The 25,115-nt window shown below is 37.8% G+C and overlaps 1 protein-coding gene across 1 annotated transcript in view; it reads left to right on the forward strand.

The window, feature by feature from the left end:
* Positions 1-25,115, forward strand: part of mgl (low-density lipoprotein receptor-related protein megalin) — a 1,043,262-nt gene that overhangs the window by 262,993 nt on the left and 755,154 nt on the right. The window contains exons 16-17 of the mRNA XM_090381453.1: positions 5,399-5,594; positions 14,239-14,492. Coding sequence (XP_090237579.1) covers positions 5,399-5,594; positions 14,239-14,492 — 450 coding nt within the window. The remainder of the gene's footprint in view (positions 1-5,398; positions 5,595-14,238; positions 14,493-25,115) is intronic.

Consider the following 25,115-nt stretch of genomic DNA (forward strand, 5'->3'; position numbering starts at 1 on the left):
GTCTTGTCTTATATCTCGCAAAAAGGATTCTTCTGCTCCTATGCTTATCTTTGTTGATACTCCAATTTCTAGGCAAGATGATATATCTCTTTTGGAGATTACCCTGACTTCTAATCTCTCTTGGCACAAGCACATTACAAATATTGCTTCCTCTGCATCTAAAAAACTTGGTTTTTTTCTCTTTCACTTTCCGTGTTACTTTTCTTCCAAACAGCTGTTCACTATGTACAAATCGCAAATCCGCCCTAACATTGAATATTGTTCCCACATCTGGGGCGGTGCTCACAAAAACTCTCTCAGTCTTCTAGATGCCATTCAGAAGAGGGCAGTTAGGTTAATTAATAACTCATCGCTAACAGAGTCTCTCCACTCTCTGTCTCATAGACGTACTGTTTCTGCTGCATGCCTTTTCTATAGATACTTCCATGAGCACTGTTCTTCTGAATTGACATCCATTTACTGTCCCTCTTCAAATTCTAAGAACCAACTTTTCATCTTCCTCGTTTATTCATTCAGTTGCTATTTTCTGGAACATCCTTCATATGTATTTCCTGAAAATTACAGTCTAGAGAAGTTCAAGTCTAATGTCAACAAATATCTTCTTTTGTCTTCTCAACCTTCAACCCATGCATGATACTAAGTATTATAGGTTCTAATACCTCTCGTGTTTGGGGTTTTCATAAAAAAAAAAAAAAATTTAGACTCCCAATGAGAACCCCCAGCTAGCATTCAGTGCCTTGCTATCAAGGCTGATGCATGTTCCAATAGAAGCAGTGCAAAAATCACTTGCACATCTGTCTGTGACTGCCATTAATCTATTAGACTGTGCTAACCCCGACCAAGCTAGTAATTTTCCATCTAACTTAACATTAGTATTAGCATAGGATGCAAGAAAGCAAGCTTATGCAGGATCACCAAAAAAAAAAAAAAAAAACCTCCCAGCTCAGCCTGAAATTTATTTAGGCTATCAGCTTCCACAACAAAAGATGGAAGTGTGTTCCACCAATCAATTACCTACTGGCTAAAGGCAAATTTCCGCACATCTGTTCTACAACTATCTTTCCTCAATTTGAAACTGTGCCCCCTCAGGTTCTTAGTCTGAGCAAGAGGAAGAATCCCATCAGCATTCAGCTTGCTCAACCCATTCAAGGCCTTATACACCTCAATCAGATCACCTCGCAGGTGGCTACTCTCTAGGCACTGCAATTTGTAGAACTTAAGCCTTTCTTGGTAAGAGTGCCCCTTTGTTCCCCTCACCAATCTTATTGCACTTCTTTGTACTCATTCTAGCAACTCTACATCCTTCTTAAATGAGGCCTCCAGACCTGTACACAGTACTCTAGGTGTGGCCTGACTATTGCCGTGTATAACAGGATAATGACCTCCCTGTCCCTGCTAGCAAAATTCCTATATATCATTGACACGACTCCATGACCTGCCCTGGAAGCCCGTCTGCACTGCTCAGCAAACTTCATATTTGAATGCACAGTTACCCCAGGCCTTTTTCACTTTCCTCTTTCTTGGGCGTAATACCACACCGTTGGTACATTTCTCTTCAGTAATTGCTACCCATATGCAATACTTTTTATACTTTTTAATGTTGATAAATAAACAAAACAACAACGGGCCCAACACCGAACCCTGGGGAACTGCACTAATCACATTTGTCCACGAAGAGCAGTGTCCATTGATTACCATTCTCTGTCATCTCCCACTCAACCATCCCTTTATTCCTTGTAGCAACTTACCCTTAATGCCATACCTCTCTAATTTGTACAGCAGTCTTCCATGTGCAACTGTATCAAAAGCTTTCCTGAGATCCAAGTATATGATATCAAAATTATTTTTGACATTCAGTTCCTTTGTGATCACATCATAGTATCCAATCAAATTGGTCAGACAAGACCTCCATTTAACAAACCCATGCCATGTCTTAACTATTACTGCAATTTTGTCAAGATGATCCTGCAATGCTTCTTTATCCAGTGATTCCATAATTTTCACCAGAACACAAGTTAAACTAACAGGTCTCTAGTTACTTGTGTCACCTTTTGAATCCCCTTTGTGAATTGGTGATACATTTCCACAACTCCAGTCCATGGGGTCCTCCCCTGAGTCCAAGGAAGCCCTCATAATTATGGCTACGGGTTTGCTTACCTCCTTTGCTGCCTCCTTTAATATAACTGTATAGATTCTGTCCACCCCAGGTCCCTTCCTTGTGCTTAACTTCAACAATTTCCCTTCCACTTTGCTCTCAGTTATTACAAGATCACTTTGCTCCCTGTTAGAGTTTGATAAACTTTTGTCACTCCCCTCATTGAATAACTCCTCGTGTGTGAATGTAGATGCAAAATACTCACACACTCACTCAATTTAATCTTTTTTTTGTATTTTTTTATTTGTTTTGTGATCTTTTAAAATTATGTGTGATTTTAGATATAATGCCTTCTATGTAAGTGATTTATAAATTTAAAAAAAAAACAAAAAAACTTATATATTTAATTTTTTAATCTGGGGTGCATAATGGTGTGTGACCAAAAATGCTTGGAGACCACTGGCATAAAAGTGCAAGCAGAGGATTTCTTTGTTGCAGAACAACTAGATTTTGCTGAAAGCCTACACAATTGACTCACAAGTGGGGTGCAGTTACAAACCTTAGGGACTAGAGACGCAAATGGAAGAAATCAAACCTGTTTGGAAGAATAACAGTATTAATTCTTATATTTATAAGAAAGAATGAGCAGAATTATAGTAAGGAAAGTGAGAAGATCAAATAGCTTGAACTGGCGAAGGTAAAGAAAGCCTACACGAGATGCACACAAAAGTTCGATGAAATTTACTGGTAAAAAGTACTTTGCCGTAACGGCATTTGTATTGTTGCTCGCTCAGTAAACATACAGTGGGTGTTATCGGTCAGGAGTAGAAATTGAAACCCTCCCAAACTGGAGGGGGTAACCTGACCTTTTTTTTTAGAATCACTGGTGGAATAGTGGATAAATTGTTTATTAAGAAAAAAAAAAAGGTAAAGGAAGCCCACGCAAGAAGCACGGCAAACTTTGAAAAAGTTTACCGGTAAAACTACGTTAAGAACATTTTTTACGACGCCAGAACTCCCAATATGACTCTGTTTGTGATTCAATTAGTTAATTCAACTAGTGATTTTAAAGAAAAAAGGTCAGGTTACCCCCCCCCCCCACTTCTGGAGGGTTTTTTATCCTGTGGGATTCAACTTATACTCCAGATCGATAACACCCACCGTCTGTTTACCAACCGAGCAACAATACAAATGCCGTTACGGCAAAGTACTTTTACTGGCAAATTTCATTGAACTTTTGCATGCTTCTTGTGCAGGCTTTCTTTACCTTAGCCTTGATCTTACTTCTTTCATTATTGACTATGTTCACTCTTAATTACAATTAAAGTGAAGAAGTCATTAATAACTGATGTACCCAATTATATTAAAAAGGTCTGTAATTACTTACTTCACCTTGTGATTCCACTTGTGAGTGGTTCTGACCTTTGCACAATATATTTCCTGTTTCCCTGACAATAACAAGTCACTAACAACAGCAACCCTCCTCCCCTCTGTGGGATCTGCACTCAGATTGGATTCAGAAGAGAACCTCTCTTGAATTCAAGGATGCTCTCATAATTGTAGCTAAAGAGGTCTGGTGCCTCCCTTAATATAATTGGATAGGTCCTATCAGCTGCAGATTCCTTATTATATTCTTACACCTTCTTTTATGCTTTCATTTAGGCTTCAACAATTTCTCTTCCACCTTCTCAGTTATCACAAAATCATTTAGCTCCCAGTTATAACTTGGTGTATTTCTGGTATTTCACATCCCTAAAAACTTCTTCATGCATGAATTTTGATGGATGCACAATATTTATCCAGTTTGTCAGCAAACTGAACAGAATCATCAACAGTTATGACATTCAAATCTAGTGGAATGATGTAGTTATCTCTTTTATAGTGTTTACATAAGCAGAGAATTCTTTACTACTTTGCATTCTTAGCAGGTGCCTCCGTAGCCAGGAGGGCAGGAGCAGCAGTGCATAGCACACGCTTCTTGATTAGACCGGGGTTTGAGCCCATGACCACCAAATACGGAGGATGCGGAAAGGTCAGGGAATGACCACCGCATATCCCCGGAGCAATATGGCCTTGGTTGCTAATGCTCCTAAAAATCAAATAACAACAACAACATTCTTAGCCAAGGAATTCCCATAGTCTGCCACAGTGTACCTAACCTCCATTGTGACTTGATTGCAGAATACTTTTTACTTACCATGGGGGCTTGTGTGTTCCATGATAATTTATAATTATCCAATTCATTTTTATTCTCTGCCACTGGTCTCATAATTTCATCTGATATCACTTTAGGTGTAAACTTGAATAATATCTCTTATACAAAAAGCTTAATTTCCCCCAATGATCTCCATCTAGAATTTGCAGTTGGCAACATTATCAGTTGGTCCCATTGAAGATAATTTAAAAATTGTCTAAGACCAATGTAGTTGCCTTTACAAAAGCAAAATCACTCCCCTCTATCCTTGACAGTAGTTATATATTTAAATAGATCCTGCATCAGTGTATTGTGATAATTTTCACCCAATAGTTCCTTTATCTGGATATTTTTAATGAATGAATGCAACTCCCTGCTGATAATCAGATCAAGAGGATTGCTTTCTTTTGTTATCTTTCTAACGTTCTAGTGTAGAAAACAGTCATCCACACAAACAGAAAACATAAATTTTAAAAAAGTCTTTCTACTCTGTGAGAGTGGCCACCACAAGTTCCAGTCAATATCTAGAAAGTTAAAATCCTTTGTTATAAGACGTTCTGATTTATTGGCTCTATTTGTCGGAATTGTTGTTTGTTATACATATCACAGTCATTTGTTGAAAAAAAATTATTTACATATTTTTTGTGTGTTACTTTTCTGACTTAATTTCTTTATTTCTTTTATTTAATTTCATTATTGTTGTGATTTATTCTAATAATTGAGTTTTGTTCCTTTTCTTCACTTTGCTTTGTTAACAGAGTTATATAGATCGTTGCTATATGATAATTTAATTCAGTAACCTGTACATTAAATTTATTCTTTAATGGCATAACAAATTGAAGTTAAAATCAGTCTGAGAAGCTATTTTCCTGTTGATAAGCAGCTCTATGATCACAAAATTTAATTCAGTAACCTGTACATTAAATTTATTCTTTAATGGCATAACAAATTGAAGTTAAAATCAGTCTGAGAAGCTATTTTCCTGTTGATAAACAGCTCTATGATCACAATCTGTTCAAATAAATGTAGTAATTTGTAATGCTCATTAAAGTTTAAATATGTGTGTATGTAATTATCATTGTGCTAACTTCAAAATTTTTCATACGTAGGTAAAGAAAATGTGTTAGCATCTCAAAATGAAGGAGTAGAAGGTCTTGCATTAGACTGGGTATCTAGTAATCTTTACTATATTGACAGTCGTAAAGGAACTCTCAATGTTATAAGTATTAATAACTTTCAGTATAGAAGAACACTTCTTAGAAATTTGAAACGTCCAAGGGCTATTGTTGTGCACCCTAATAAAGGGTATGTACATTTTGTTTATTTTTTTAAAATCTCATGTATCCCATGCAAAGTTTATTTTATGAAGCTAATAAATTAATTTCCTTTTTATATGAAATATTTGGGAAGAGTTTTATTATAATAATTGTCTGGCTGTATTGTGCAATAAATGTAAGAGTATATATGTAATTATCCTTCTGACACAATGCAAGGAATATGTCTTTTTTTTTTTTTTTTTAATTTTGCACACTTAAGAAAATTGTTAAAAAGGTTGTTTTCAGATAAATTAGTTGCTGACATATTTTGAGAGAAACAAACAGGAGAACACAAATAATCAGAGATAATCCTTTCTATAATAACATACACGTAAGTTATAAATCCAGTTTAATGTAAGAACACAAATATATACTAACAGTAGCTTTCGAGACGCGTGTCTCTTCATCAACTGACATTTAAATACAAAATATACAACGGATAAGTGCAATGAGCTGAGTGAGGCACGTTAATCATGCGTCATTGTTGTTGCACGGACGTGCGCTGCTTTCTACTCCACTGATCATCTAGCATTAAAACTGTTGTCTCTAGGATGGGGTGTAGACGTATGCCTTTCTGGCGATTTAATGCCCTTGGATTGTTTACTATGTTGAGTGACTCTAGCCATAGGCGGTGGCGAAAGTGTCGTGAGTGGTCTACTATTTCAAAGTCGCGTTTGGGGTCAAGATTGTGGTTGGTGGCCCAAAAATGTTCCGCGACCGCGGACTGGTCAGTTTCAGCAAGTCGGATTGCTCTGTCGTGTTCCGTAAGGCGATCTTGGAGATGCCTTGATGTTTCTCCTATGTAGCAACTGTTACAGTCTCTACAGGTGATGCGATATACTACATTGCTGCGTAAGACAGGTGTGACAGGGGTCTTCACGTTGGAGACAAGCGAACGTAGGTTCCTGCAGGGTAATTGCACACATTTGATGTTGTAATTTCTGAGGACCTTCGAGATCCGTCCTGACACGCCTGGATAATAGGGAATGTAGGCGGACGATATACCGACTTGGTTCGGTGGTCTTGGGTTGGATGTGAGTTCTTCTGCCTGTAATAGGCATCTGCTTAGCACATGGGATGGATAACCACATTTGGTTACGTCCGCCTTCACACGGGAGATCTCGTTATGCCTAATTGTATCAGAGCTAGAATGGCTCCAAGCCAACAGGCCGTGCACTGCGCCAGAAGGCTCCTTGAGAACGACTTAAGCCTCCAATCCAGGACATCACTATCCACTGATGACATCTGTACCGCCCTCAACCTATGCTTATCAAGCAGCATCTTCACTTTTGAGGATTCAGTCTACCAGCAGGTACATGGCAATGCTATGGGTGCCCCTGTCAGTTCCATAGTAGCCAACATCACCATGGAAGATCTGGAGGAGCAGATACACCCGAACCCACCTACACCTATTACAACATGGTGTAGATACGTTGACAATATTTTTACCGTAATACCACGTGGCTCTGAAACTGCACTGCTGGAATACCTCAACTCCCAATCTAATTTCATCAAGTTTACCATAGAGTCAGTGGTGAACGGTACGCTCTCGTTCCTGGACGTCCTAGTGCATCGCGTAGGCCCACATCTAGAGACTTCAGTATATATCGCAAACCGATGTGGTGCGGTCAATTCACTAACTACAGATCCGGCCATGCACCAAGCCATCTCAATAGCACTGCCCGCACCTTATTCTCCAGGGCTTGGAGCCATTCCAGCTCTGATACAATTAGGCGTAACGAGATCTCCCGTGTGAAGGCGGACGTAACCAAATGTGGTTATCCATCCCATGTGCTAAGCAGATGCCTATTACAGGCAGAAGAACTCACATCCAACCCAAGACCACCGAACCAAGTCGGTATATCGTCCACCTACATTCCCTATTATCCAGGCGTGTCAGGACGGATCTCGAAGGTCCTTAGAAATTACTACATTAAATGTGTGCAGTTACCCTGCAGGAACCTACGTTCACTTGTCTCCAACGTGAAGACCCCTGTCACACCTGTCTTACGCAGCAATGTAGTATATCGCATCACCTGTAGAGACTGTAACAGTTGCTACATAGGAGAAACATCAAGGCATCTCCAAGATCGCCTTACGGAACACGACAGAGCAATCTGGCTTGCCAAAACTGACCAGTCCACGGTCGCGGAACATTTTTGGGCCACCAACCACAATCTTGACCCCAAACGCGACTTTGAAATAGTAGACCACTCACGACACTTTCGCCACTGCCTATGGCTAGAGTCACTCAACATAGTAAACAATCCAAAGGCATTAAATCGCCAGAAAGGCATACATCTACACCCCATCCTAGAGACAACAGTTTTAATGCTAGATGATCAGTGGAGTAGAAAGCAGCTCACGTCCGTGCAACAACAATGACGCATGATTAACGTGCCTCACTCAGTTCATTGCACTTATCCGTTGTATATTTTGTATTTAAATGTCAGTTGATGAAGAGACACGCGTCTCGAAAGCTACTGTTAGTATATATTTGTATTCTTACATTAAACTGGATTTATAACTTACGTGTATGTTATTATAAACCATGGACCCCAGTACACAGGCCCATTCGTTACTATAATCCTTTCTTATACAAGGTATGATCAAAAAGTTCCAGGATGGAATTTTTATTTTAACATATATAATATTTATAGGTAATTACATACTGAATTTTCCAATATAATGATGTAGGCTATTTACACATTTTTTTTCTTTAGTCATATTACTGAAAAAAAGCTTTGGTGAAGGTAAAGAAAGCCAACACGAGAACGACAAGGAACGTAGGATAACTTAGGCGGAAAATTAATTTCCTGATACGGCACTCTAGCACTGCTCGCTCAGTAAACAGATGGTAGGTGTTATCGGTCTGGAGCAGAAGTCAAGAACGATATATTAATTGAAAGGTAGGCTGGCAAATAATGTGCTGATTGGTGTGTGAACACAACACACGATGTTGAATCCCATGGGAGCCTGAACCCCTCCTGAAGTGGAGGGGTAACATAGCCTATTTTCTTTAGAATCACAGTCATGTTTAGAAATACATTCGTAAAAAAAATAAATTTTTTTATAACTGTATTTTTATTTTCTTGTTCAATAATATGCCCTAATGGTGAAAAAAGGTCGTTATCTCCACTTTTTTTTTTTTTTTTTTTTATGTAAACCCCAAACACGAGAGGTATTAGAACCTATAGTACTTAGTACCGTGCTTGTACTAAGTCAATAATATTCAAGAGGAAAAGAGTAGGAGAAAGAACTGAACCTTGGGGACACCAGCATTGGAGAAGTCACCAGCATTGGAGATGTCAGAGGACAGAGAGCCATCTATCATCACCCTCAGTGAGCAATCAGAGAGAAAACTCGATAACCAATTACAAAAAACAGTTGGCAAACCATAAGATGGAAGATTGTTTAGAAGACCTTTATGCCAAACCTCATTGAAAGCCTTTGAGACGTCAAGAGCAACTGCTTGTGTTTTACCAAACTTTTCGATTGAATTTGACCATAAATGGGTAACATAAGCCAGAATATCACCAGTGGATTGACACTGACGGAATCAATACTGGTGATCTTTGATCAGACAGAAGGTTTCTAGGTAGTTTAAGAGTTGGCAGTTAATTGATTTCGCCATTACTTTAGAAAGAGTAGAAGTAATTTGTGATGGGACGATAATTGGATGGGAGGGATTTGTCACCCTTTTTAGGAACTGACTGGATATGAACAAATTTACAAGCAGAAGGAAAAACACCTTTGGAATAAGAAAGTGAAAAAAGGCAGCAAAGAACAGGAGCACAGGTTTTGAGACCAAGTGGAGAAATACCATTGGGACCTGGAGCTTTCTTAGCATCAAGATTCGCCAAAATCCTTCTGACATCCTTTTCACGGAAGACCACAGGAGGCATTGAATGGAGCGTGTTGGGAATGGTGGGAGGTGTTTTACCAAGATCATTAATACATGAGTTGGAAGAAAAATGGGATGCTAGCAGGTCAGCTTTATCCTTGGCCGAAGTGACAACAGAACCATCTGGTTTGAACAGAGGTGGGAGCAGAGATCGGCAAAAGTTACGGCCAATAGCTTTGGCAAGAGACCAGCATGCCAGCTACCATTAGGGCAAGAATCAAGTTTTCTACTCTTAGCCTGTTCAAACTCTTTTTTGGAATGATTAATAACTGCTTGACAATTGTTGCGAGCTTTGTTGTAGGCAGGAAATGAAACTGAACAATTAGAAACAAGCCAATTACGATATGCAACATTCTTCTCTTGAACAGCCTTAGCACATTTATTGGAAAACCAAGGTTTAGATAAAGGACGAGAATTTAAAGTGGAGTGTGGGATAAAGGATTCCATTCCTGCAAGAATAATTTCACTGACACGATCTGAGCAAATGTTGACATCAGAAGTTTTGAAACAGTAATCCGACCCAGCAAAAGAAGAAACGAAATCTCGCAGGTCATCTCATTTTGAATTCTTGTAATACCAAACAATACGAGGTTGAGAATAGCCATGAGATAAAGGCTCCATTGGAGAAGAGACAATCACCAAGTTGTGATCTGAGGCGCCTAAAGGACCTCTCACTTCAACCATCTACTTAGAAGGGTTGTTTGTGAGAAAAAGATCAAGCATGTTGGCTGTATGGTTATGATTGTCTGGTATTGTTGTAGGTAAATGAATAATCTGTGCGAAGTCATTAGTAATTGCAAAAACATCGACATCTCGACCAGCTGGGTTGGTGTGACTAGAAAACGGAAGCCAGCTGGAGTTGTGAACATTAAAATCACCAAGGAAAATTAACTCACTGTTAGGAAAGTTGGACTGGAGAAAGTGAAGTTGCAAAGAGAGGAAGTGAAAGAGCTCCAAGTGATTAGTAGAGTTGGGAGAATGGTAGAGACAACAGATGAATTTGACACAATGAGGTAGAGAGATTTTAAGCCAGAGAAGATCGAAAAGAGGAGATTCCAAATTTCCAAGTCTCTGACAGGGAATATCGAAATGAACATATGCACAAGTACCACCTTTGAGGCAAAAGGAATCATACAGCGAATAATTTGGGCAACTGAGATGAGCAGTAGTTGAATCAACCGATAATTGAGATCTGTCAGAAAAAGTACATGGGGTTTGGCAGACTGCAAGTTGAAATGGACATCGTTGAGATTAGAATTGAGACCAAGTATATTTGTGAAATGAACTAGGAAGTGTTTGGGAGGTTTAGATCTTTTCGCAGATAAGCTTACTCTATTGGTTTGACAATTCATGGTGTATTTAATAGTAAGAAAAGTAGGTAGGACATGCTGTAAGAAGTAATGAAATTTTTGGATATGGTGTACACATGGTAAGAATATACCCAGACACTTGACATAACGTGGCCTCAACAATGCCCCCTACATACACACTACTCGGACTCCATTCAGTCACTGTCTGGCAGAGTAGAAGTAGCAAGATTATATACAGCTGATCCGGAAGCCTCCTAGAGAGTTACCAATAGGTTCAGTCCGGTGTACTAACTAGTGGCCGGCCTGCGAACACTGTTTTAGAGCTGTACTCTCGAAATGTAAGGATGATTCGATCTCACCATGGTGTTCACCTCAAAAGTCATCAATCATACTGCATGATGGAAGAGATGGGGAAGGGTTGACTGGAACTTAGCTCTGGAGATTAAACATGGGTTCCACCACTTCAAGCCTCCAATAAGCAAAGTTGTGGTATTGCGCCAGTTGACGAGAATCATCTACCACCTAGTAGTGCCTGATAACACAGAGGGGGCGGCATTCCTCCATGTGGTGTGGGCGCCACACTTCGACCCCTGCTTATGTTGGATCACACCTGAGTGGTCACCCACCATGTGCTTGTGCATGGAGGTTATACCCAGGATTACTAACAGTCCCACCATCGTGAAGGTGCAAGCAGAGAATTTGGCTGTCACAGACCGTCTGGACTTTGCTGAAATTGGCTCCACTTGACTTGAGTGTCACCCGAATATCAGTTCTATCAGCGTTTTAGACTCCTAGGTAGCAAGTACAACTTGTCTGGCATATCTGAGAGAATGTCTGTGACAACCTCAAGGACCACTTGAATCCCATGGGAGCTTGAACCCCTCCCAAAACGGAGGGGGTAACCTAACTTTTTTCTTTAGAATCGTGAGTGGACTAGCGCATAAATTTTTTATTAACAAAATATTAATTTTTTATTACTGTACTTTTATTTTAAAGACACCCGTGCAGATACACACGTATCATAATGTCAATCAACACCACAATAGCTATTCACAATATATATATATATATATATATATATATATATATATATATATATATATATATATATATAAAGAATCTTTCTTTCTTTTCCTATTATTTCCTAACCTAACGTTTAAGGTTATGTCACAAAATATAAGGAAACCTCTTCTATTATTTCCTAATCTACCATTCAGGCTACGAAATATAACGAAAAATAAAGAAACCTTTTCCTTTTTTTGTAACCAAAACTAAATTAACAATATAGTAAAAACACTCATGAACTCCAAAATCTGCTTTTAATAATGAGAAAAAAACATAAATGAAGAACAAAAAAATGAACGGAACGAAACTTTTATTAATTTAGTTTTCATCAAAAAATCAACCAATGTTTTATTTTCTTTCAAATTTCTTCCATCTTTAAAAGATTTATTGCTACTATTACCTGTTTACCGTTCATCACAAAACTATTATGCACCGTTCTTTACTCATAAATATACATTATAATGTCAACCAATGACTGCACAGTGGCTTGTGGTCTGTCGCGCCCACCAGCAATCATTTCATTGTTTGCTATGCATACCTGTCAATCAATATATCGTTTTCGACTTCTGCTCCAGACTGATAACACCTACTGTCTGTTTACTGAGCGAGCAGTGCTAGAGTGCCGTATCGGGAAACTAATTTTCCTCATAAGTTATCCGACGTTTCTTGTCGTTCTCATGTTGGCTTTCTTTACCTTAGCCAAAGCTTTTGATCAGTTTTTATTGTGAGTTTATCCGTATTTATTTTATGTAACCCCAGGGGCTCATATCTGGTGAGTATGGGCTTAGCACACCCAGGGTCCTGTGCTATTCATATTGTGAATATGAGATTAATTAAAATTATGCCATTTCATCTACCCAGGTAGATGAAATGGCATAATTTTAATTAATCTCATATTCACAATATGAAGGTATTCACAATGTGAGATATAATTTAAATGATGCCAATTCATCTACTTGGGTAGATGATCATTTTATACCTACACGTATAAAAATAATGCAATTTGCACTAACCCATATGTCAGTAAACTCCTTTGCGGTCTAGGCAAAAATATCCTTTAGTCTAAATTAGCACACCACCAAGCATCTCTCATATTGTGGAATTATACTTCATAACTGGGTTGTCTCTATTGCAACACTGGGGTACCTGCTCACCCACTGAAGAGGAGCTAAAAAACCTTGAAACGGTGCCATCTGGGTGTTGGTATCTGCTGAGAATAAGTAACAGTAGTCTTCTCCATTGCTGAAGCATTACTTATTCGAGGTAGTGCAATACTGTGGTAACTCATTGTGAAGGTGTTCACAATGTGAGATATAATTTAAATTATGCTAATTCATCTACCCGGGTGGATCAATTTATACCTATATGTATAAAAGTTATGCAATTTGCACTAACCCAACAGGATCTAGAAAATTTAGCAGATGGGCTGAGAAGTGGCAACTAAAGTTTAATATTGACAAATGCAAAGTACTGCATATGGGTAGCAGTAACCCAAGAAAAATGTACCAACTGTGTAGTACTACACTCAGGGGGCTGGAGAATGAAAAAGATATGGGGGTTAATTGTGCAGTCAGATATGAAGTTCTCTGAGTAGTGCAGACGGACTGCCAGAGCAGGTCATGGAGTTTTGTCAATGATATATAGGAATTTTGCTAGCAAGACAAGGAGGTGATTATCCCCTTGTAGAAGGCAATGGTCAGGCCACACCTTGGGTACTGCATACAGGTCTGGAGGCTTCATTTTAGGAAGGATGTAGAGTTGCTAGAACGAATACAGAGAAGGGCAGCAAGATTAGTGAGAGGAACAAAGGGGTTCTCTTACCAAGAGAGGCTAAGTTCTGCAAATTACAGTGTCTGGAGATTAGGCACCTGCGAGGTGATCTGATTGAGGTGTATAACGCCTTGAATGGTTTGAGCATGCTCAATGCTGATGGGAATTTTGCTCTTGCTCAGAATAATTGCCTGAGAGGGCATAAATTCAAATTGAGGAAAGATAATTGTGGGATAGATGTGCGGAAGTTTGCCTTTAGCCATCGGGTGGTTAATTGCTGGAACAAACTTCCATCTGTCGTTGTAGAAGTTGATAGCTTAAACAGATTCAAGGCTGAACTAGAAGACTGGATGGGTGAAATGGGATGTGTTTTTTTTTTTTTTTTTTTTTTAATTTTTTGGGCTGATGCTATATAAGCTTGCTTTGTTGTATGATATGCCTCAATTAATGCTAATATGGCATTAAATTTAAAACAGTTATAGATTAATAGGGAGTGTATTGTGATTTCATAATTGTTATATAATAATATACAACATTTTTAATAAGTAAAATTAATTATAAATATCCATCTATTTAAATTTCAGATATGTTTTCTACTCTGAATGGGATAGACCAGCAAATATCAGCCGAGCATACCTTGATGGAACAAATGTAATGGTGTTTCGTGGTGTTTTATTAGGTTGGCCTAATGGCTTGGCAATTGATTACCAAAAAGATCGCTTATATTGGTGTGATGCTCTTTTAGATCATATTCAACATGCCAATCTTGATGGTACAGATGTTCGAACAATCAATTCACCTCGTATAAAACATCCTTTTTCTTTAGTAGTCCATGGTGGTAAGTAAAGGTTAAACTATAATTATCCTTTCATAAAAGTAACTCTCATAAATGCCATGAAATTTAATTATGTGTATTAATTTGGGAGTGTACATTCTTTCATTTCCTATCAAAAAATAAATAATTTTATTATTAGTAGTAATAAAGGAAAATCAATTCAAGGAAGTCAGATTTATTCAGCATTAGCTTAAAAAAATGACCTGTTATATTTAGATATCTATCCAAAGTGCCATAAATTTACATGTTTTCATCTTCCACAAGATCAGATGATAATTTATTTCAACAGTTAATAAGCCTTTGGCTGAACAAGAATTTACTTATAATTCTACAACTATTTTCTCTTATTTTAAGTGCATATTATTGTCTAGTTTATGGCACTTATGAAAGAACAAATGGTAACTCCATTCTTAAGCTTTAAATACCTCAAGTCAAGTCCCTAAGCATATGTCTGGCTCCAGAGGTTTTCATCTTACAAAATCAGTCTCTCTCTCTCTCTCTTTATATATATATATATATATATATATATATATATATATACTTATACATATATTCGAATAATGTTTAAAATAGTTGGAAACTGAATCTTTCATGATAAAAATAAAAAAGTACAGCAAACATGAGAGGCAGCAAAAAGCATATTACTCTACATTATGCTTGAAATATAACCATACAAATAAATTAGAATGAGAGTTAAAAATAAAATAATGCCAGCAGTTGTTTAGCAGGGATAAGGAGGTGATTATCCTCTTGTATAAGGCAATGGTCAGGCCACACCTTGAGTACTGTATACAGGTCTGGAAGCCTCATTTTAAGAAGGGTGTAGAGCTGTTGAAACGAGTACAGAGAAGGGCAACAAGATTAGTGAATGGAAAAAAGGGGTGCTCTTACGAAGTTTTGCAAATTACAGTGTCTGCAGACTAGGCACCCACGAGGTGATCTGATTGACTTGTATAAAGTCTTGAATGGTTTGAGCATGCTCAATGCTGATGGGATTCTTCCTCTTGTGGAAATTGAGGAAAGACAGTTGTAGGATAGATGTGCAGAAGTTTGCCTTTAGCCAGTGGGTGGTTGATTGCTGAACAAATTTCCATCTGTTGTTGTTGAAGTTGATAGCTTAAACAGATTCAAGGCAGAACTAGACAAACTTTTGGAGTGAGTGGATGGGTGAAATGAGAAGGGGGTGTTTTTTTTTTTTTAGGCTGGTGCTCTATAAGCTTGCTTTCTTGTATAATGTGCCCTTGCTAATACTAATACATTACAGACACATAATTACAGGCGACATTAATATCATTGAGGACAGTGCCCTACAAGAGATTATGAGCAAAGGTACCAAATTCAGACCCCTTCAATTTGCCTTCAAATTGAAGGAGGTCCACACTACAAATACAATACCCCAGTGGAAGCATTTCGAAGCTGGATAATTACTGCCAAGGAACTAATCTTGGCGAGATTCAGAGAAATTATATGCCAATGTTGCTTTAAACAATACAGTCTAACAAGAATTAATAATAAAATTAAGGTCCTGCAAAATGAATTCGTCATCAAGTACTGACAAAGCCAATAACAATTTCAGCATTATTTGTAAAAAATTCTATATAGTTACACTTAAAAAGGAAATGGACCACGGTGATACATATAAGATCGTCAAATCCATCCCCAGCTGCATTACCAAAAAACTTATAGCAATGCACAAAAAAAAAAAAAAAAAAAATTAAAATAGCTAACACTAGATATCCTTTCATATATTGAATTCCTAAATTCCACAAAGTGCCTATTGGAATAAGGTTTATCACCACGTGCAGGAACAGCTACATAAATTCATCCAGTAATATTATGGAGGCCAAACTAAATATTATATCTAACAAACTCACTAATCCAAAATTTATCACTAATAATAGGAAGTATATAGACTATATCAAAAACAGTAACAAGAGCAAATTATACTCATACAATTTCAAAAACCTTTTCACCAGTATCTCACACGAAAATTTAAAAAAGTACTTTTAAACTATTACGAAGAATTTCAAAAAGAATTAGGCTGTAATAAACAATACTGGCTAGACCATATTAATCTAAGTGTCAAGAACAGCTATGTACCTATGGGTGATTGTATCTATGTGCAAAATAGAGGTGTGGTTATGGGGGCCAATAGTTCGTGCTCCATAGCCAATCTCTATTTACACTTCTATGAAAACAAAATCAAAGGCGAAATTTATTTCTACAGATACATTGACGATGTCCTAGTTGTCAATTTCAATAATTTTGACAGTATAGCCAAGGAAATTTATCCTGAAGACCTGACCTTAGAATACACCAACCCCGGAAAGCAACCTACAGGCATTCTACCATGATAGCCAAATCACGATTTCCAATAACAAAGTTTACATCAGACACTATGACAAGAGAGACCATTTTAACTTCCCAGCTTACCCACTGGGAAACCAATTTTGCAAAACATATACATAGAAACCAGACTAACAGAATATTACACATTTGTAATAATCCAGTTAACCTGACTGAAGCATTAATAAAACTGAAAGATATACTCACAAAGAATATTATACCGGTTAATTACATCAGGCATCATTTTGAGAAACCTTGCCCTGCTCAATCAACTTCAACTTTTCGAATATCCGCTACCAATTCCTTAAATGCCAATTTCCAGGTAATTCTCCAGTGAGGCAAGGACAATTTAGTTGATTTCAATCCTTCTAAAACTCAGTCTTGTCTTATATCTCGCAAAAAGGATTCTTCTGCTCCTATGCTTATCTTTGTTGATACTCCAATTTCTAGGCAAAATGATATATCTCTTTTGGGGATTACCCTGACTTCTAATCTCTCTCTCTTGGCACAAACACATTACAAATATTGCTTCCTCTGCATCTAAAAAACTTGGTTTTCTCTTTTGCTCTCGGCATTACTTTTCTTCCAAACAGCTGTTCACTCTGTACAAATCCAAAATCCACCCTACCATGGAATATTGTTCCCACATCAGGGGGGGGGCCCAAAACCTCTCTCAGGCTTCTAGATTCCATTCAGAAGAGGGCAATTAGTTAATTAATGACTCCTCTCTAACAGAGTCTCTCCACTCGCTGTCTCATAGACGTACTGTTTCTGCTGCATGCCTTTTCTACAGATACTTCCATGGGTACTGTTCTTCTGATTTGGCGTCTATAATTCCCGCTCTCTCTCTTTCAAAACAGTCCAAACACATGTGCCGCCACCAGCCAACATCCATTTTCTGTCCAACTTCAAACTCACAGAACCAATTTTTCATCTTCCTCGTTTATTCATTCCACTGCCGTTTTCTGGAACAACCTTCCTTCATACATATTTCCTGAAAATTACAGTCAACAAATATCTTCTTTCATCTTCTCAACTCTAACCCAAGCACAGTACTAAGCACTATAGATTCTAATACCTCTCGTGTTTGGGGTTTTCATAAAAGAAAAAATAAATATTAAAGCTGCCATACAGGTGAACCTTGCCCTACACCACCCCAGTGCCAGCCCTAATAAAGTCATTGAAAAAATTTACCCATACCCATTTAGAAACAGGTTTGCAATTGCCCTGTAAGAGTATTAAGACCCATTATTACACTGAGTCACGAAGGGTCTATCCGTAATTTATCAGATAGAATGATAATCAGACCTATTTAAAAGGTTATAGACAATATACAACCCAAATTTTATCCCCAGGTTTATTGCACTCAGACGAGGCTTGTTGGCTGACTGCACTGTAACCCGAATGTCCAAATTTAACCTCCCCAACAAAAGACAATGTAATAAATATTTCCTCAGACATTGGAATCCTACAATATATCTTAAATTCCTTACACGATTAGTACATAAATTAACCTACCAGCACGTACGTAACACATGAAGGAGGCTGTACATATGTAAATAGTTATCTCCCGGGCATGGCATGAACAAGTTCGTTATGCCTTAGAAAAGCTATACCGGCTTATGTACAGAGGATAAATATATTTTTTTTTTTTTTACACGTTTTACTTTTTAATTACATTAATACATTTCTCATATAAGATCTAAGTAATTTGAGTTCATATAGGTCCATTCTGCCTTCGCAGACTGTGCCTGCTATATCATTAAAATATAAATTTACATTCATTACATTCTCCGATAATTAGAGCTATAGTAAAGACATAGGGATTATTGTTCACAGTGATTTACTATCACACCACAGATCATGATGGGTGTGGCTGTGCACTAAATTTAAAGTCAGCACACATAAAACTACCTGAAGGCGGGAATTAGAGCGCCTTTTCAGACTGACCACCACAAGACATTCAGGAGGTAAGTCCCTATATTCATTTTAACTGATACATTCCCATTGGGCTTTGAGTCTCCTATCCCAGTTTTCTGAATCAGATAGTGTTAACTAAAATAAAAGGCAATGCATATAGAAAATAACCATACCCATATTTTTACAAGTAGTGCTCTTATCCATATAAAAAAAAAAAAAAAAAAAAAGACAACCATCTTATTAAGATTGTTAACCAGCCAGATCACTTAGAAAAACTGCCGTAATTGTAGACAGTACTCCTCTGCCAACCACCATCACCATTTGTTTAATAAACTATCCTTATAACCTGATGTATTATCATTAACCTTAAAATCCAATGCATCTGATGCACAACCTCAAACCAGTTCTCTCCACATATATTTACTTTTTAATTCTATACTCTTTGAACCTTGTGTGCTACTAGGGCATAGTTTAATCTTAAAATGTTGTATTTGACACATTTATTTGAATACAGTTTGCTAAATTATGAGATTTTTATAACTTGCGTTCACTGCGAATCATTTTGAATAAATCAATTTTCTGAGTGCTTTCTTTTTAGGTTCTTTGCATTCAATTTTTGAGTTGCCATGTCAGGCTAGTAGTTTTTGTTTCTCTTATGCTAATACATTATTTAATTAATAGTTAACAGAGCAGAACAGAGCAGCAATGGCTCAATACGTTCTATGTTATAAGTAAATTAGTTTAGAAATGGTTAGTTTAGAAAAGATTTTGGGGTCTGCAGGTCTCCAATTCTGGGGTGCATTGGATCACCGATCTTGTCTACGAGGGAGTGGAATACATGTAATCTATTTGTATAATTATTCAACTATGGAGAGTATCAGCACTGAAGTGTTCTACAAGACATCATAGAGGTAAATCTTTCATTTCTAAACTAATTTACTTATAATGTAGAACGTATTGAGCCATTGCTGCTCTGTTAACTATTAATTAAATATATTCCTATAAATTCCTTTCACAATTCCACAAACCTCTCTTACTCTCCACTCATATCCTTTCGACCTTGCAAGCATGGGAGATTTCTTGCCGACCTTGATACAGAAATATACCCAATTAACACTTAGATGTGCAGCCCAGGATCACCACATAACTTTCCTAAAATATTGCCTCAAACAAAACATTACTCCGAAATTTGCTATGGTTAAATTCAATCAAAATTTACCAGACATAAACAAACTAGCTTACACCACATCACGTAGTATTGTAAACCTCACCCTAAGATCTTGTTATTCTACCAAGCAACAATATCTGCATTAAGTCAAACACATCCGTAATAAATTAAGAAAATACCTTTCCCCAAACGATTGGTCAACCTTGAAAACCACTATAAATTTTCATTGCCATCACTAGCTTTGGAAATTAGAGACTGCCACAGAAATAAACTAAAAGGCTATCCCATATATCTGACATTCCACACGCTAATTACTCCGAACTGCCACTTTCAACTTGCGGCACAGCTTCCCAGCCCCATGTCACTAATCTCTCTAAAAGCTCTCTAACTCGTGACCAAATTTTGCTTCTGTCCAAAGGCTTAAACTACAATCTACCTTCCCCGAAATTTGCCTAAGAAACAACTTGTTATAGATGTAGAATTTGGACTTCAGAACATCCCGCAGAAAGACATAATCATTTAACAGATAAACCAGGTAGTGAACAATCCTGAAAGCCCGCACCTCCCCAAATTAAGTAAAGAAACCTCAGCACTATGTGACCTTCAAAAAAACAAAAGATATCGTGATACAAAAAGCTGACAAAGGCGATATAGTTGTAGTTTTAGACAAGCAAGATTATATCAGCAAATTAAATTCCATAGTATCAGATACTTCCACTTACGAAGAAGTCGATCCAGACATTTTTTCCAATTTAGTCAACCAATATAATAAGAATTTAACAACATACCGAAAAAACACTTACATTATGATGGCCCAGTTAAAACAATTAAAAGCTAGGATGTACAATATACCCACACTTTTTTTGCCAGGACAAACTACATAAGACAGGTTTCCCCATTCGTCCCATCGTTTCATACAAACACTCTGCATTCTCAGAGTTAGCTTCCCACATATATAATATAGTCAAACCGTTCGGACAAACCATAAAATTTGGAATAAAAAACTACGATTCGCTATTTAACATCCTAAAAGATAAAACATGTAATCGAAAAAGACAACCTATTTTCCCTAGATGTCACTTCTTTATATACCAATGTGAACGTCGCATACACCGTTGACATCATCTGGGACATGCTAAACAAAGACTCTCTACCAATTAACCATACAAAACTCCCGATTACTGCTATATTCGACCTGATAAAACTTTTAACTGAAGCCAATTATATCACCTTCCTAGGTAAAGTCTTCAAACAGTTTTATGGTTCTACTCATGGGATTAAATCTAAGTGGCTTACTTGCAGAAATATACCTTACCAATATTGAAACAATATTAGCATTAGCATTAGTAGAGGCATATGATGCAAGAAAGCAAGCTTATGCAGCATCAGCCAAAAAAAAAACGAAACAAAAAAAAAAAAACTTCCACTTCACCCCTCCGTTCGTTCGAAATACCTGTCCAGCTGAGCCTTAAATTTATTTAGGCTATCAACCTCCATAACAAGGGATGGAAGTCTGTGCCACCAACCAACTATCCGCTGGCTAAAGGCAAATTTCCGCACATCTATCCTACATCTGTCTTTCCTCAATTTGAATTTATGCCCTCTCAGGTGATTATTCTGAGCAAGAGGAAGAATCCCATCAGCATTGAGCATGCTCAAACCGTTCAAGGTTTTATACACCTCTATCAGATCACCTCGCTGGTGCCTAGTCTTCAGACACTGTAATTTGCAAAACTTAAGCCTTTCTTTGTAAGAGCAACCCTTTTTTCCATTCACTAATCTTCTTGCCCTTCTCTGTACTCATTCCAGCAGCTGGAACGAGTACAAATGAGGCCTCCAGACCTGTATACAGTACTCAAGGTGTGGCTGACCATTGCCTTATACAAGAGAATAATCACCTCCTTATTCCTGCTAGAAAAATTCCTGTATATCATTGATAAGACACCATGAGCTACTCTTGCAGCCCGTCTGCACTGCTCAGAGAACTTCATATCTGCCTGCACAATTACCCCCAGGTCCTTTTCATTCTCTACCACTGTCAGTGTAGTACCACAGAGTTGATACGTTGCTCTGGGGTTGCTGTTTATGTAGTACTTTACATTTCTCAATGTTAAACTTCATTTGCCACCTCGCAGCCCATCTGCTCAACCTTTCCAGATCCTGTTCCAGCAGCATAGCGTCAGTAGTGTCCTTAACAACCATGCCAACCTTTGTATTGTCTGCAAACTTGGACATTCAGCTTGATATACCATCATCAACATTATTTATAAATACAGAAAACAATAATGGACCCAACACTGAACCCTGAGGGACTCCACTAATAACATTAGTCCACGATGAGCAGTGTCCATTGATTACCACTCTCTGTCTTCTCCCCCTCAGCCACCCCTTTATCCACAGCAGCAATTTGCCTCCAGTGTCACACTGCTCCAATTTGTGCAGCAGTCTTAAATGTGCAACAGTATCAAAAGCCTTTCTAAGATCCAAGTATATAATATCAAAGTTATTCCTTGCATCCAGTTCTTTTGTGACTGCATCATAGTATCCAAACAAATTGGTCAGGCAAGACTTCCCCTTAACAAAACCATACTGTGTCCGAACTATAACTGAAGTCTTGTCTAGATGATCCTGCAGTGCTTCTTTAACCAGTGTCTCCATTAATTTTCCTGGAACAGAAGTTAAACTCACAGGTCTATAATTACTTGGGTCAGCCTTTGATCCTCCTTTGTGAATTGGGGTCACAAAGGCCTCCGTAGCCGAGTGGTCATGAGTGGGGGTGCATTAGCGTACGCTCTTTGAGTAGACCGGGGTTCAAGCCCTGACTGCTGAATACGGTCGATGTGGCAACCCTCAGTGGACCAGCGTGGCAGATTATGGTCCATTTCACTCAGCATGAATTGTTGAGGAGGCTTCCATCCTGCAGTGGGTTGATAATGGCTGCACGTTTTGCACATCTCCAGTCTATGGGTACTCCCTGAGTCCAAGGAAGCTCTCATAATTATGGCTAAGGGTTTGCTTACTTCCTTTGCTGCCTCTTTTAATATAACTGGATAGATCCCATTCATCCCGGGTGCCTTTCTTGTGTTTATCTTCAACAGTTTCTCCTCCACTTTACTCCCAGTTATTTCAAGATTCTGTAGCTTACTGCTAGAGTTCAATACACCTCTGGCATTCCCCTCGCTGAATAACTCCTCATGTGTGAATGTCGATGCAAAATATTCATTTAGTTTGTTAGCTACCTGAGCAGGATCATCAACAGTTGAACCATTGATATCAAGTGGACCAATCTGATTCATCCCGTTCCTTCTAGAGTTTACATAAGTAAAGAACTCTTTGCTGTTTTTCTTTGCATCCTTTGCCAAAGATTTCTCATAATCTGCCTTTGCCTGCCTAACCTCCTTTGTGACTTGGTTACAGACTAGCTTATATCTATCATAGGCTTCTGTGTTAAGTGTTAATTTATATGTATCCCATGCATTTTTTTTTCTCTGCCATGTGTCTCATTAGTTCATCTGACATCCATTTAGGCCTAAACCTTGAACAGTATTTCTTAGTTGGTATGTAAAGCCTAGTAGCTTCCAAGATAAGTTCTTTGAATGCTTTCCATTTTGAATTTGCTGTTGGTAACATCATCAGTTGGTCCCACTGTATAGAATTTAAATATTGTCTCAGACCATCGTAGTCACCTTTACAAAAGCAATAACCCTTCCCTTTAACCCTGGTAGTTACCTCTTTGAGTAAATCCCACTTCAGCACACTGTGATCACTGCCACCTAGTGGTTCCTTTATCTGCAGATTCTTAATGCATGAAGAATCACTACTGATAATCAAATCAAGAGTATTACTCCCTCTAGTTGCCTCCCGAACATGCTGATGTAGAAAACAATCATCCAATAAATCCACAAAAGCCTTGCTAGTGTGTGAGTGACCAGCCCCCAAATTCCAGTCAATATCTGGGAAATTGCAATCCCCCATTATAAGACTCTCTGATTTACTGGCCCACTCTATTTCCCTGTACATTTTCTTATTATACTCATCAGAGTCATTAGGCCTATAGCACACTCCTACTATCAATTTTGATCTCCCAATGTTTATGTCACACCAAACTGACTCAACACTGCACTGTCCAGCGATGTCGACTGGCTTCACGTCCTTGGATTTTATGTGTTTCTTAACTAATAGCATAATCCCTCCTCCCTTCCTATTCTGTCTATCATTTCTGTAGACGTTGTACTCCCCAAATTCCAGTTCTGCATTCCTTATATCTGTGTGACACCACGTCTCTGATATCCCAATGATATCCACCTTTGATGCTTTGAACAATACTTCAAATTCATAAAATTTATTTACCAAACTCCTAGCATTGGTGTATATGCAAGTGTACATGCACCTGTTCCTATTCTTAGCTACCCTAACACAACCCAGTACATTTAACTCCCTTTCTTCTGTGGATCACCTATTATAGTAGATATCTGGACGATATACTCTGCATCACAGATGTGGGGAACATACAGGATGTCCTACAAAACTTAAATAATATCCATGCAAGATGAAGCTTCACACTAGAATACAAAAATACCAAAACAAAATCATTACATTTTCTAAATTTCACCCTCACACGGGTTATGAACAAAATTCAATTCAGCATGTACAGATAGACCACCAACACTGGAATGCTTCTTCATTACAACAGCTACCACCCCTTCACCTATAAATGATCCTTAATCAATATCTTAATGCCCACAAATACTCAACATCTGAATTAGCCCTAAACACAGAAATACAAACACAAAAAAACAGATTTCAAAATAGAGGTTATCCCCTACTTATTATAAACAAAATAAAGATACAAGCAAAAACAGTTTACACAATACCTCTCCTGTTATCAACAATAATATAAAAAAATATTTATTTATAATAATAAATAAATATTTATTTATTTATTGAACAATGGTTCAAACAACTAAATAGTATTTTCAAAAACACACAATTCAAAATCATAGTCAAACCCACAATGAAACTACATGCTGACCTAAAAAACCACGAAGTCCAATCCTCTTCCAAATTTCAATTAAATGACTTAGTCTACAATGTATCTTGCAAGGATTGCAACTCCTCATACCAGGGATCTACTTGTTGTGCACTCAATATGAGAATGAGACAACATTCAACGTCTGTCCTCTCATCCCACT

Source organism: Mastigoproctus giganteus, chromosome 9 (genome assembly GCF_048544385.1).
Source record: "Mastigoproctus giganteus isolate SK-2022 chromosome 9, ASM4854438v1, whole genome shotgun sequence".
Lineage (NCBI taxonomy): Eukaryota > Metazoa > Arthropoda > Arachnida > Uropygi > Thelyphonidae > Mastigoproctus > Mastigoproctus giganteus.